Below are 15,403 nucleotides of genomic sequence, written 5' to 3'. Positions count from 1 at the left end.
AGTTAGAACACTCTCAACCGCTGAAGTGTAGAAGGCCTTCATGATGGATGTAGAAACTTTGAATTTCCTTAGCTGACGAAGGAAGTAGAGTCGTTGTCTGGACTTCTTCAGAACATATTGAGTGTTAACAGTCCATGTTAAGTCTTCAGTAATGTGGACACCAAGGTATTTAAAACTTGTTACTATATGTGTGTACTGGGGAAATTTGATTTTTTTTTGGTGTTAAGTTTATGGTGTATTTTGTTCTGAGAGAAAACTGAACCATGCAAGGTTTTCCGTATTTAGATTTACAAAGCTTTTTTGTTTAAAAGGTTTTTTGTTCTTATGTTTAGAATTAAAATGTGTTCTCCAAAACTGTCCAGTTGTCTGTTTTTGTGATCATCTACCCATGGATGGCTACAACATTTGGTTAAGCAAGCCTATGACTTAACAGACCTGGGGGGTATTCCAAGTACATGGTTTAGTGATAAACCTGGGTAACTTAACTCAGAGTAAGTGGTAAACCTCCTACAACAAGAGCCCTATGGTATTGTTTTGTTAGGAGAATGAAGCCATACAGCTCTTCTATTAGGAGGTTTACCACCTACTCTGTGTTAACTAACCCAGGTTTGTCACTAAACCTCGTACTTGGAATACCCCCCTGGTAAGATGCCTAAATATTTACACATTTGCCTATAATAATTATCTAAACAATTATTATTTATTCTTAAAATATTTGCTGGCACAAGGAGTTTCATTAATTATATTTCCCTTTATGCGTGCATGACGATAAACTACTTGAACTTGAACTAATGCTGCTTGTGGAATATCAACAATATACATTAAGTGTTTAATATACGTAGGCTATTTGTTGTAAGTAAAAAGTGATTTATATATTTCTTGGTTACAAGTAGCCTAGGCTAGCCTACAAGTTAATAACAAATAGAACAGAAAGAGGTGGAAGGTAGCCTAATAGGCCTAGGTGGCATAACAAACATTTCAACAAAACAAAACATTTCCAAAGCAACTGAGGTCGACAACGGATACTTGTGTTTTTATTTGGCGTTTTATCTAACTTTCCACGAGACAACCATCATGACAGCGCTACACACCTAGCACACATACCTTTACACAAGACAGTTCTGCAAGGCACAACGTAACTTAAGCAAGACAATGCTGGATAAACAAAAACATGTTTTACAGCAGAATAATATTGGCCAGACGTCGCCCTACATTCAGCGTTGTAAGTTAATAACCCACTTTCTACAAGCCACGCGTCTTCCTAACATCCCGACATTGAAATTGTATTTTCCAACGAAACAAATAAAGACAAAAAATAGCTTTGTTCGTGATCTGTCTAGAATCTTTGATACCACTAGCCAACTTCCGCAATACAGTGCCACAAGATAGTACGCGACTTCCGCAAGACAGTGCCGCGAGACACTACGCAACATCCGCAAGACAGAGGACAGGACAAAAGTACGGTACAGTACAGTTTCGGCTCTAACCGCCTCTCAATTAAAGTTAGCTAGCTGACTGAAGTGGACATTAGCACTACAGTAGCTACATGAAAACGTAGCTGAAGGCAAATTTACCACAGAGGGATTGTTTCTGATTTCGCACCTGAAAGTGTTGATAGTTTATTACTGCTCTATAATATGTGACATAGTGGTAAGTCTGATAGCAACAACAGACTAAGCCCAGGCTCCCAGTCCCAACCCAACCCACTGACTAGCGCGACTCTGGGCATCGGTAACGTTCCAGCTTCATAGGCAAAGATGGAACAGTACGTCCGCTCTGCTCTAAGATCTTTGGAGAGAGATGGTAGTGTTTGAGAAAATATACCATGTTGGGTGGGGAGACTTCTGTGATGAAAATAAATGTACATTTGATTAAGATAGTGGCAAGTGATGTAGCGGTGCTACCCTAATATTTAGGCTGCAGTAGATCGATCACCATGTTAAGCGTTCACCATACTGCAATTAAGTATACTCTTTTGAGTATGCCTCATTTGCCAATAGAATATGAATTGTTACATGTGGAATTGCTTGTTATTTGAGTGTAAGTAATGATAGCAAAATAAACTCATTCTGCTCGATCAACTATGCACTTATGCAATATTTTTTTTTTTTTCAGAGACACTGTTGAAGTCCTTTGGAGCACATCTCTACCTCTACCTAACTCTACCTACCAGAAGGTGAGGTTTTCTTGATGGCAAATGGTTACATAGCCTGTTAATATGACACAACACATTTAACATCGTTTTTTTTTTTTTTATTTATGTATTAATTTAATCATTGCAGATTCGTCCACTGCAGAGTTGCAGATGCCTAAAAACCAGGAACGAAGTAGGAATAATTATCTATTTTTTGGGACATTTTATTTTTGATTATTAATGTTTGTCTATTTTGTTTTTATTTTGTAGTTGAAAATTGCTCATTTAATGCACATTTGCGGATTTGTTCAGCAAATCTGTTGAAAAACAAGTCATTAAACTGATGTACTTGTTTACAACAAATACAAATGCTGTTGTATTTTGTTATTTGTCAATTCAACTTCAGTAAACCACCCTTAGTGCTTCACTTTGAATATGAATGTTTCAAATAAATCTGTGATTTTAGTACCCTCTAAGATTAAAAGGTGACAGGGTTGGTGTAAATAACAACTATATTAATACATTGGTTTACCAAGCACATAGGGGCCAGAAGTCTAGATTGGAGCCCCTAAACATTTTTGGCATGTGAGCAAGGATGGATTACTGAATGAGCCTACCGAGCCCAAGAGGTCAAGGGACCCTGAACCCCAAGTAGTTGTGTGAATTCACCACCAATAAGTCAAAAAGCAAAAGGCTATGAATCTGAACAAATTTAGGTACTGCCCTTCTCCAGCTGACCATCCCAAAAATGCACCAGAATACAGGAAATCACATCTACCCCCCCCCCCCCCCCCCACACACACACACACCCGTTTGTACCCACATTTGCACAAAGAGGGTAGGGGGAGAGGGTCCTTATGCATCTGTGTCCAGGGGGACAGTAGTTCATAATCAGTCGCTGTATTAATACATAACCTCACTGTATTAATTTATAATATGACATTATAGTGTGAAGTTGTCAATTATCACCAAGCACAGGTGACTGCGTTGTGGGAGGGGGCCCCCAAATCAAATTCTGCTTAGGGCCCCCAAAAGGCTTGGGCCGGCACTGCGTATGACACATACTCACACAGTAGACATATGTACGCTTCCATGCACAGGCACATACGCAGGCACACACACAAGCACGCACACACACACACACACACACACACACACACACACACACACACTCACACACACACACACCCACACACCCACACACTTAACATAAACATAACACAAACAATCAAGAATTTCTCATAATTATGAACAGGCAAGATGGAGGTGGGGTTGTATAAAATGAATTTTACATGTGAAATCTATGAACTAATCATGTTTTGGTACTTGTTGTCTAGCAGATACCAGTGAGAATTGAGTGTGGATAATGCAATTTAGTGAGACAGTTAGAATCATATAGGCCTTTCAGCGTGATTTCTTTTTGTGGAAAAAATGTGCTGGACTGGGCGGCGGTCATATTTTGTACCGCTCTGCGGTACATCTAGTCTCCAAAAGGATATTCTCCTTCAGATTTAGAATAGGTGAATAACATAGCCTACCTAAGACTTCATCACACGTAAATGTTTTTTGTGTAGGTCTATTTCTGCTTAATTTCTGCTTCAATTTACGCAACACTATGGCCTGCATCGCTTCCGCATCATTACAAATGCACGTCTTTGCAGGCGCGCCTGCAGGTGTACGTCCGTACGCACTGTGCGTACCATCAGGCTACTCAACAAGAGAAAATATCCGGAGTGTTTTGGCCCACCATACCTTCCCAACTATCGACAGTATCCCATTAGCTGCATGCCATCAGGCTACAATTTACAATTGTCTATTGAAGTTAGTGAACACGTTATCAAAATTAACGCGCACACATTTTGTTTGAGCAGGAGAGAGAGAATACGCACGCAGGCACGCAACTAGGCTACTTGTTTTCTTTTACTCGGCTATCTATATTATCAGCACACAATGTTGAGCTAATTCACTAACTCAATACTCATCATGGATATCACAAGTTTAAACAACGAAAACAGAAAGAATGGATGCAGCAAAGCTAGGAGTTATTCCAGATGGGCAAGAACAAGGTAGGCAATTGCTTGTCAGAACGTTAGACTGCATTAGACAGCTGTTTAAAGCCAGACGTCATGGTAAGCTAGAACAAAACTAAAGGTAACTTTAGCCTGTATAGGGCTGTATCAAGTTGTCCAAATGAATAGGTCATTGAAGACGTTGTTGTTGTATTATTGCATGTGAATGTTGCTATGCTATATAAACCGGGAAACGGACAAATATTGTCCACGCGTGAATTTTTTTTTGCCGGGGGGGGGGATGGGTGTGCGTACCATAGCATTAATTCCTGCAGGCGCCCCTGCGTCTTTGTGTTTCTCGCGTGTAGCCTTCCTGAAAACTTTGCGCAGCGATTTTGGGTTTGAATGAAGCTCTGGATGTCTAGCACATAGTGGATCAGAGTACAAATGAGATTTGTCACCGTACTTGGAACTATCGTCTATTTTAATCAGTATCGTTGTTTGTCACAATTAAAAAGTCTCAAGGGCCGGATTACATTATTATTTTGACATACGTCGCGGGCCGGAATTGGGCCGGACGCGGGCCGGATTTGGCCCGCGGGCCGGGTGTTTGAGACCCCTGACCCACGCATTCTGCAAAGATGATGCAATTCTCGTCACATACTCACCAGTGATGCGTGCATGGGACACCGATGAGCATATCATGTCCTAAGCATCTTTGAAGACACCATCTAAGAAGATCTTGAGAACTTGACAACTTTAATCATCCAATCAGAACACATGGAACCAGTTATGTGGTTGCTCTGTAATATTGTTCAATAAGGGCATGCATTGGCAATATCAGAGATTTGTGTCCACTTTGTACCGCTAGACAAGTTCAGTTGTGACTTTTTGAATGTATCTCTGATGCTATGAGATGTAATAGGCAGGTAAGCATAGTTGATCCGTTGACTGTTTGCAGGTTATGGCATGTCTCGTAGGCAGAGAAAAGCTGCTGCTCTCAAACACTGTAGTGTACTGATGAAGGAATAAATTAAATAGACAGATATGGAAGGTTTGCAAAGTGATATCATGATCCCTTTAAAAAGTATTTGGTAACAACTTACCTGACAGTATCGACATAAGAGTGACATGACACTGTCATGAACACATGACACTGTCATGACACATGAACCCTAACTCTAACCCTAAACCTAACCCTAATCCTAACTTGTTATGACAAAAACCGAATGACACTTAATAACAGAAGCGTTATGTCATAAACGTTTATGACTTGTTTATGACACGTTCATGACAGTGTCATGTCCCTCTTATGTCGATACTGTCAAGTAAAGTGTAACCGAGTATTTTTATTACTTTCAAAACATAAAAATACTTATTGATGATTATTTTGATACATGGTGAGGCTAATGTATTTTGTAGTTTATTTTGATACACTTAAAATTAGGTTAAAATGAAATTTGCTATTTTATTTTAAAATACGCACACTTAGATTAATTGTCATATAGTCTTTCTACCGCGCATCTTTCTTCGTTTTCAGACACGCACATAAACAGCTTTCTCTTAGATTTGACTCCATTTTAACAAACATCTTAAAAACCCAATCAACATGACAACATGATTACATAGTGCAGTAGGCTTACTTGGTTTCAAATCAACTTGTAAAAGTCATTGTCCACGCTGTGTTGGAAAAGCCACCTTTGCCTATGACAGACGCGTGCCCTTTCACAGGCCAGAGAAAATAGCATGACTTCTCCCATCATCTAGTACCCACTAGCAGAATCATTTTACAACAAACAATGTCATGATAAAGAATACAATTATACTTTCTTTTTTCCAAGAGGTGCTCTTCTAGGCAGAACATTCTCTGTGGAAGTCAGAAAGAAGAACAATAGTGTTGTTGAATTTAACTCAAGGCACTGCCGTCACATGTTGCTGTGAGATATGATGGAGTTTCCCCTTCCTTCCAAGAAGGTGTTTGAATCCACTATATAGTCAATAAGCACTTCAGTCTTCTTCACAAATAACATCTGCTCTCTTCAGCCTCAAAATAATCATGCATCTGTCACCATGAGGACCCTGGCTGCTCTTCTGGTGCTGGTCATCTCAGTTAGTGGTGAATGGAAACCATGTACATACATTGTAGGCTTACATCAATCCATCACAATGTATGTCAAATTGTGAGACAAGCTTCTGTATAAGTACTTCTGTATAAGTAACCATTGCTTGATCTGTTACAGCTCAGTATGGCGTTACTACTGACCGCTGCTGTGTAAAACATTACCCTGGGCCGATACCAGCAGGCAGGGTGGTGTCTTACTTCACAACCAGCAGTAGATGTGCCCTGAAATCACGTGTGTAAGTATTAGGCATTAATTAGATATTTTATTGGCACTATGGAAAGTAAAAACTTACATTTTTGTCTTGAATCTGTTTTGTAGTTATTGGGTACAATGAGATAAAGTCTGTGGACAATTGAAATAAAATAAATTGATTATCTTCTCCAACCTATGTCTGTTTCAATGACATTTCCCGTGTCTGTGGTCATCTTATTTTCTCATCTCAGGTTTAAAACAATACTACATAAGGAGTTCTGTGTGAACTCTACCCTGGGCTGGGTAAATAACATTGTCACCAAGTTGGACAAAAAGACAGGACCTTCTACAGTCTCCCATCGGTGAATGAATCATCATCAGCTTTGGTCGTCTTGGGAGAAGTCCCTCCGAAACTAACCAGCGTTGACAGTGAATTATTATCCAGCTGACTTAAGCTACTTCGATCTTTGGCCATATTCCAGCAGAACAGATACTGTATCTCAATGGGACCGTCCTAAATAGAGGGTACAAACAGATGAACAAATGCTGCTGTTCCCATATAATCATTGTTGTGTAGTTTGAAAATGAGCAGTAAATGGTCCATTTAAAATGTGGTATAACTCTCATGTCATATGATGATATTTATAATAAAATATTGTTTTTTAAATAAGTACAGATCCTTTCATGTTATCCTTACAGGCATAATAGATAAATACATTAATGCATTTTCAAATCAATAGACTTGTATATGAGTCCATGGGACATGACAGTTAAAAGACAACATATCAACTGTTGGAGAAAAGAAATATTGTTTTTGGAAAAAAGATTGAATTTGCTGCCAGCAACACCTCTCAAAAAAGGTGGGCAGGGGCATGTTTGCCACTGTGTGTCTCCACCTCTTAATTTAACAAACATCCTGTAAATATTTGGGAACTGAGGTCAGCTGCTAGAATTGGGAATGATATGAATGAAATATTGTCCCATTTTTGCCTGATTTAGGATTTCTGTTGCTCAATAGTCTGAGGTCTTCTTAACCATGTTTCTCATTCCATGATGCACCTAGTGTGACAGGTCTGGTCTGCAGACAGGCCATTTTAGCACCTAGAATGAAGTTTGGCATTGTTTTCTTGAAATATACAAGGTCTTCCCTGAAAGATACATCGATGGTTTTGCTCAAAACCTGCATCATTCTGAATTACCGGATTTGTGCTTTGCCATATGAAAGATGCCCATGCTATAATGAATAATAATAATAATGCTATATTGAGGTGCACTAATGCACCTCAATACCAACAGGTGCTGGGTTTTGAAATGAGCACTACAGTATACAGTGCAACCGGAACATTTTTAGACACAAGTTTTCCACATTTTGTTATGTTTCAGATTCATCTTAAAATTGATTCAATTATTTTTATCAATCTACACACAATACTCCAACACGCCACGAAAAAAAACAGGTGTTTGGAGTGTTTTGGAAATTTATAAAAAATAAAAGACTGAAATATTCCATTTACATAAGTATTCGGACCCTTTGTTATGACTCTTGTAATTGAGCTCTGGTGCATCCTACTTCTATCAATGGTCCTTGAGATGCTTCTACAACTTGATTGGAGTCCACTTGTGCCTAAATGAATTCACTCCTCATTCATCTTATTTAGCATATCTTAATCCTAACAAATCTGCCCTATGTGCATACAGTAAATGCATCTTCCAACAATGACAAGAATTTCATGATAAAAATGAATGCATCATATTAATAAAATGAAAAATGCTTCTAAGAAAATAAATTTAAAGAAGTGAAAGCAGTGGGGATTTCTCTTAACTTCCTAAAACATAAATGTTGGCAGATGTCATGTTCTGTCTTAGAAATTGGTGGTGTTTCCCCCTGTTTGGATGTGCTCTCTGTCTCATCTTATAGCTCAAAGGAACTGTGGCTTGTGCTTGTTTCATCTTTATCCCCATTTTATTTTGCTTTAACCTAGGCTATTACAATGGTTGTTTTCAATATATTCAAGTCTTTTTGATAACATCAATGTGTTAATCACATGCACGTGTAAGAACAGCATTAAATGCTTCATAGATCTATGTGTGTAGAGAATAGAATGAACATATTGTATTTCAGCATACAATAAAGATTAGTGGCAGGATTTGTATATCATAATTTAACAAGGCCTTAACAAAAACAGTAAAGGTGTGTCAGAACATGTCAACCTCTGTGGAATCAGTCAGTATGGTTCTACCTTGTTCATGAGATTTTGATTTACTTTCCCTCTGTGCTTCTTTCACTGTGAGAACCCCCCTAAGACACTGGCTTACTGATGATAGTGCTCATTTGCAGACTTTATGTACTCAGCATCTCAAAGTAGGCCTAGGCCATGTGGTTGTGTTCAGTACTGAACAATGATTTAGCCTATGTTATTGATCCCCCCCCCCCACCTTTTTTTTTTTATACATGAAAATCAGAATGAGGACCTGGTCAGTGTGTCCAGAGGAATTTGAAGAGAGTGGTATGGAAACCACTAAAAGAAACTGAGGGACCTTGGAAACTTGAGGGCCCACGCCGTTCCCTTGCCTGACTAAAGTATTGACAGTAGCTAAAGGCTTCTCATTTAAAGGGTCATCAGGTAATGTTTTCATGTTAATTAATCATCTTCGTAAGTTGGTATATGACTCATTACAGGGCGAATGAAGACTCTCTCTGAACCTACATTATCCACAACATTTACATTTTCAGCTTGGAATTTCTGATAGGCTAATTGGTTTAGGCGATCCTATCTCAAAGAGGAGGAGAAAATGATCAAATTAGGCCTGCATGTGTGCACAAGCAGGCTGGCTAACAGAGGGGAAACTACAAGAGGAATGGACATTTACATTAAACTATTGAAAAATAACCTAAACGTTTCGCTACATTTCAATGAATATGATGAACTACATGTTTCGCGTACACCAGTGCCCCCTATTGGAATTTCTCCGATCTCCTCTTCTCCATTAGTAGGCCTATCCACGCAGATACAGATTTCATGGATCCCCCTCAAGACAATTTATATAATTATTGGGCTATCACTTTCAATCACAGTTCAGGTTTTAGGCTAGTTGTAGGCTACTATCTGTGGATGACAACTAAAAACAAATCGAAAATCACATCACACGATCGTAGTGACGTTTCAGGCACAATCTCAGACAACACTTTTCACAGCAGGTTTGGGTCCTTCATCGCAGACCGTCGCATGATCACCTGACATTACTGTTTATATCTGTATGAAATTTGTCTTCATAGAGAGAGAAGATGATTAAGGCTATCTTAATTTTCAATAACCATGGAAAACCACGCCTCATCCGGTTTTATCAATATTTCGTAAGTCCATTATTGGAAACAAAACAAGATCAGACTCTGTAGACTCTAATCTATGTGGGTTTAGAGTTGACCTAGCTTTAGAGTTAGCCTAACAAGCCAGCTCAGCCATAGTAACGTTAATGTTATTCATTCAGTCTTTTCTTTCAGTATTTGGTCAATTTAAAACGTTATCCCCATACACCCATCTGTTATTTCGTATGTGACTATTTATAGCAGCCAGTTAGCACTACAGAGATAACGTTAGATGTGTGGATAGAGCTAGCGAATTGCTTCAAGCGGGTGCATTTTGCGTCCCCCCCCCCCCTTTGAGTCTATTTAACTTTTGCCCCTGTGTCTGTAAATTACTTTGTGTTAATGCTTACCGTTACCTGTGGGCTACTCTTTAGCGCAAGCTAGTAACTGAATGCATGTTATTCCCCATCTATCTTCAACAGGCGGAAGATATGCAACAACAAATTATCAGAGAGACTTTTCATCTTGTGTCCAAGAGGGATGACAATGTCTGCAATTTCTTGGAGGGTGGAAGGTAATTTTACATATAAACATATCACGCTATTGACGGTTTTTAAGTCGCGTTTTTTATCTATGTCATGAGCATTAGGCCTCCAGCCAATCGCACGAAAGACATGTTAAACATATTTCTGCCAAAAAGTGTCAAAAACCGACTGTAGTTTGACCATCTGCATGATTCTCTACTCTCTGAGCTAACCAATCATTAACGTCAGCATCTACAACAACTAGTTTACCTTGGCCTGCGAAGGACAGTCCAGTGTTGTAGTAGTGTACATTTCTGTTATTCTTAGTGTGGTTGATCAGCTCAAAATAAAAGGTGTCTTGGGTGCAGACGTAATTAGGGTAGGCTATATACACTACTCACAAAAAGTTAGGGGTATCCGATATCTGGCTTTTGGGTGAAGTTTAATGTTTCAATTCAGAAAGTCTACTGAAACATTGGACTGTTGGACATGGACATTAAAAAGTTTAGGTCACCTTAAGTTCTCCTGTAAAGGTTATAGTGGATTTTAGGTTCATCCTGACATTTCACCCGAAAGCCAAATATCCCTGACTTTTTGTGAGAGTAGTGTATACTTTGAAACTAAATGGCAAGAGAAGAAATGATCTACATATAGCTTGAGATGTCTTTTGTTTTGCTATTCAAATATTGAATGAAGCAAGTTTACAAGAATATGTTCTTTTCACATCCTTACAATTACAAGAAACCTTCTTCATTTTCATCAATTGGCCTAGTCGCTAGTACAAGGTATAGTTATGATATAAGGACAATGTAACCACTTGTGCCATGTAATGCAAGACCACATGTTACCAGGGTGCTGCTTACGTGGTTAACTGATACATGATTGGAAAGCTCATCTGGGAGAGGGAGAGTAGCTCAGTAAGTTGAGCAATATGATAATGAGCTCATAGGTATGCTTATTTATTGTAGGATCGAATCCAATTTAATGCTAGTTTAAAAAAAAAAAAAAAAAAAAGACATGTATTTCATTCAAGCCCATGGTAGATCAGAACAGATCTTGTCGGCTATATGAAGAATCATGTCTCACGATCCTCCACCATTTTTTCTTTCAGTTTAATCGGTGGTTCAGATTACAAGCTGATTTACAGACATTATGCCACTCTTTACTTTGTATTCTGTGTGGACTCCTCAGAAAGTGAGCTGGGAATTTTGGATCTAATTCAGGTAAGCCCGCCTTTGACGTGATCTTGGCATTTCTATTGATATTTTTTGCACACACAGGATTTGTTTTTATATTACTGAAATGTGCAGTGGCTAACAGTGATGCACGGGTCCATTGAATATTAATTCAGACACAATGATATATGTGCCTTTGGTTAATGTAGCATAACATGCAGTGTATCCTTATTGAGCTATGTAACACCTTCACATAAACAGTAACAGAAAGCCGTCCTTAATCATGGCAACCTACCCATGACATCCCTTATCAAACGCCGCACAAACACAATAGTTGAACTGGCTGTAGGCTAAAAGTTTAACGTAGGCTACACATGGCCTGTCGGGGATCATAAAATACCGGTAGGCTACAACGAAGGCAGCACTTAATAGAGAATAATCAAGGTACAGTGCAAATAGCAGGACACAAAAATCACAGTGATAAAATAAAATCTCCTGCTCCTTATGCTTATCTAGAAATCCAAAACAGCATGTCAAGATCACTAATTGTTATTATGAAGTGATACTTTCTATCATATAAGGCTCTGAAAATATTTCTGAACAAAAATAGATATAAAAAATAAAAACTTGCCTTTTTAGAGCTTCACGTTCAAAAAGTGTGCTAGACAAAGCCTTCAGACGTTCTATACATCTGCATGTGTATGCAGTAACTTTAGTTTATTACAGAAGTGTCAGAATCATTTTTGGAAATATGCTGGATTTTCAAAACTGCCCAAAAAGGCTTGTTCACCAAAAATCCTTAAAATGGCTTAAAACTTCAAAGGATAGATTTTTTTTGTCTTCAGATTTTTCTAAAAGTATGACCTGTGAGCCCCTTGGTAAACTTGGTGATTTGACATGGAATGACCCATTATCTAGTGGGGAGTATTTGTGACATGGTCAATGACCCTGAAGCACATGACCTATAGTTTCAGTTTGGGTCGACATGAGTTTAAATGCAGCTTGTTTATTCACATGAAATTTCAGTGAACTAATCAATATTAGATATGTGCTTGGACAAACAAAGTAACATGCTTATGTAAGTGCTAAACACTGCTAACTCTTGTAACTTTATACTTACACTATCATTCTTAAGTTTGGGGTCACTGGGGTCAACAATATTCTAGTTTTTGACACATTTCATGTCTGTTTTCATCATGGACAGGAGGCCATCATCACATGAACAATACAGCACTACCTCAGATCTAAGCAGAGGACCGTGTGTTCTCATTGGTTGCTGTTTATGTTCCTGTGGATTTTGGTTGCTATGGTTTCTTGTGTTTACCTACTGTAGGCTCAATATCATTCCTCTCCCTCTGTTATAACAGGTATTTGTGGAAACCTTGGATAAATGCTTTGAGAATGTCTGTGAACTGGACCTCATCTTTCACATGGATAAGGTTTGTGTTACACACTGTAGGTTCTTTTCTTTCACAACCATGACAGAATTCAGAATTCCCCCCGAGACTACTAAACATTTGCCCATTTGTATGCAGTTTGATCTATCTGTTTTAAAAGCAGAGGTAATCAGTAATCAGCAAAGTTATATGACACTAAAACAGTGCAGACAGTGTTCTTATGAGCCAAGTTAAATCTTTATGATTGGTGATAAGATAACGTATCCATATTCCATGGAAGATTCATTTGGAAAGAGGCATTCAAATGCTCTGTATTTAATATTGACTGCATTTAGTTTCTAATAGCCAGTTGTTAATCTGGTATGTCAGCTATGTCAGAGTGAGAAGACTCACTGTGGTAAAGGACATTTAAGACCCAAGTTAACGCTTTCCCTACAAAAAGTCCCCTTTAGTTCTTGTCAAGTTAATAATATGGCCATACTGTATTGCATGGTGTAATAATGAACTCAAGCGAGTAATTTAAATTTCAGATCTGATGTACAATCAGCATGGCAAAGACAAACGTTTGCAAACAGGTTTTTGTTTGCTGCGAACACTCTGTGAGGCCTTATGTTTCACTGAGTTTAGAATAGCTACGGGGCATGGTTAGGCATGACTTGAAGTGGAGTGCCCAAATCCCGGTCGACCTGGGTTCAATTCCCGCCGTTGCAAGTCCTTGGTGCTTTTGGATAAAAGCGTCTGCATCAGTATCAGTCAACTTTAACTCTAACTTTATATCCCATCCCCAGGTCCATTACATCCTGCAGGAGGTTGTGATGGGTGGCATGGTGTTGGAGACCAACATGAATGAGATTGTCGCCCAGGTGGAGATGCAGAACCGAATGGAGAAGTCAGAGGTTAGTCTTTGGACTGGACACACTGGGACCCTCTACCCAGTGACCTCTTCAGCATTGTAGTGAAGAAAGATCAAGAGAAAGTTTGGGGAAATCATTTGACCTGTATTGCTATATTATGTTGGTCAATTTCCATTGTTAAATGTCTAGGATGAAAATCTAGATTCTAAGATGCATTTAAACATATGGTATTGTTTTGTCAATAGACAAAACCCTGTAATGCACTGTATTGCCATCACAGACATCTTAAAATAAAATAAAAAGAATGGCTGATGTAAAAGATTTCTACAATATCATATCTTATGTTTTTGCCTGTTTGCCTATTGTAGTTGAAGGTTAGAGTTAATTGTGTTGTGTAATTGTGAGTTGATTTTTTTTTTTCTGTCGCAGGGTGGATTGTCTGCGGCCCCAGCTCGTGCGGTGTCAGCAGTGAAGAATATGAATCTTCCGGAAATCCCTCGCAACATCAACATTGGGGACATCAACATTAAAGTCCCTAGCCTCTCCCCATTCTGATCGAGATGCCTGTTTGAATTTTAAATTATGTTACACTGAATGTTACTGAGACATTGCAAGCCTGTTTTCCTCTGTACGTGTCAAAGGTGATAGGAGACCGAGGTGTGGATTCTTCCTCCATTGGATCTGTGTGACGCTTTACCAAATGGTTCACATACTGTAGGTTTCACAGCTGTGTCAGCTGTGACCCTTTTCAGTAGCTCATGCCAAGGCTTGCAATGTCACATATATATTTATTTATTGTTTTGTATAGGGATACTCCAAGCATTTCAAACATTCCAAAACAGAGGATGATGGTAGGATAAAGGAAAAGACAAAGGAAAGTTTAACATACCGTGTAGTGTCATTTGAGGAGCCACCACAGCTATATCCTAATATTGTTCTGTGAACATGGCACACTTCCTCTCATTAAAACATTAATGTCTATACCTGTTGTTGGCTTTTATTTATTTTTCCCTAAAAATATGTACGCATTGTGTAAGTATTGATGAGGTGAGAACAACATTCAGCCTTTTGTTCCCCATGGTAATAGGGCCACCACTCACACACACACACACATAATCTCAAAGGGCACGCTACTGTTGGTACTCAGGGAAGGCATGAAGGTGTGAAAACGTTCAGCTTGGCGCAGAGTCTCCTGCAAAAAAAAAACGTTTTACACAGGCTTAAAATCTTTAAAGATGTTCTGTGTTGTGTTTTGTTGATCTGCTATGTGGCCCTTTAACAGGGATTATTGTCATTCAAGCAGTAACTTTGAAACAGATCTTAAGACCACATTGGACTTTTCTCACTCCAGCATTCAATGTTTGGGCAGAACTGGTATCAATTAATGTGAACTATACAAATTCTCTTGTACAGATGCATAGTTCTATTGGATTTCAAATACACACACACTCTCTTTGCAAATTATTTATCAGGTTTAGATCTGTGTGCTAAATCTCTGTCTTGTGTCTGGAACATTCTTGAAATCTGATAATGATGTTGATTGACAGATGCACTGCAGTCAAAGGGCAGATGTTATCGCTTGAAATTTGCAGTCACAATGGTGGGAACTCGTAAAGTCATTTACGCTCCCTCTCTGAATTACACAGTGTGACCGAGAGTGTGTGGGCTGAAGAATAGGTGGGTGTGGA

The 15,403-nt window shown here is 38.8% G+C and overlaps 1 protein-coding gene across 1 annotated transcript; it reads left to right on the top strand.

Moving 5' to 3' along the window:
* Positions 1-9,663: 9,663 nt before the first annotated feature.
* On the top strand, positions 9,664-14,696 carry ap3s2 (adaptor related protein complex 3 subunit sigma 2). The gene is made up of 6 exons (XM_076269960.1): positions 9,664-9,813; positions 10,248-10,339; positions 11,401-11,512; positions 12,832-12,903; positions 13,650-13,757; positions 14,145-14,696. Exons 1-6 carry the CDS (start codon positions 9,745-9,747, stop codon positions 14,268-14,270), a joined length of 579 nt encoding a protein of 192 aa, XP_076126075.1. The 5' UTR covers positions 9,664-9,744; the 3' UTR covers positions 14,271-14,696.
* Positions 14,697-15,403: the final 707 nt, after the last annotated feature.

The sequence above is a fragment of the Alosa pseudoharengus genome, unplaced genomic scaffold (genome assembly GCF_046254945.1).
Source record: "Alosa pseudoharengus isolate Yale_2024_CS ecotype anadromous, Long Island Sound unplaced genomic scaffold, YU_APseudo_1.1 YU_APseudo_1.1_scf_10, whole genome shotgun sequence".
Classification (NCBI taxonomy): domain Eukaryota; kingdom Metazoa; phylum Chordata; class Actinopteri; order Clupeiformes; family Clupeidae; genus Alosa; species Alosa pseudoharengus.
This window is presented reverse-complemented; position numbering and strand designations above follow the sequence as displayed.

What these genes read in the sequence shown, in the direction of transcription:
- ap3s2 (XM_076269960.1), top strand. Translation starts at nt 9,745, where the DNA reads ATGATTAAGGCTATCTTAATTTTCAATAACCATGGAAAACCACGCCTC. An exon ending in TCCGGTTTTATCAATATTTC is followed by an intron (nt 9,814 to 10,247) that starts GTAAGTCCATTA and finishes TATCTTCAACAG; the next exon opens with GCGGAAGATATGCAACAACA. An exon ending in ACCGAATGGAGAAGTCAGAG is followed by an intron (nt 13,758 to 14,144) that starts GTTAGTCTTTGG and finishes TTTCTGTCGCAG; the next exon opens with GGTGGATTGTCTGCGGCCCC.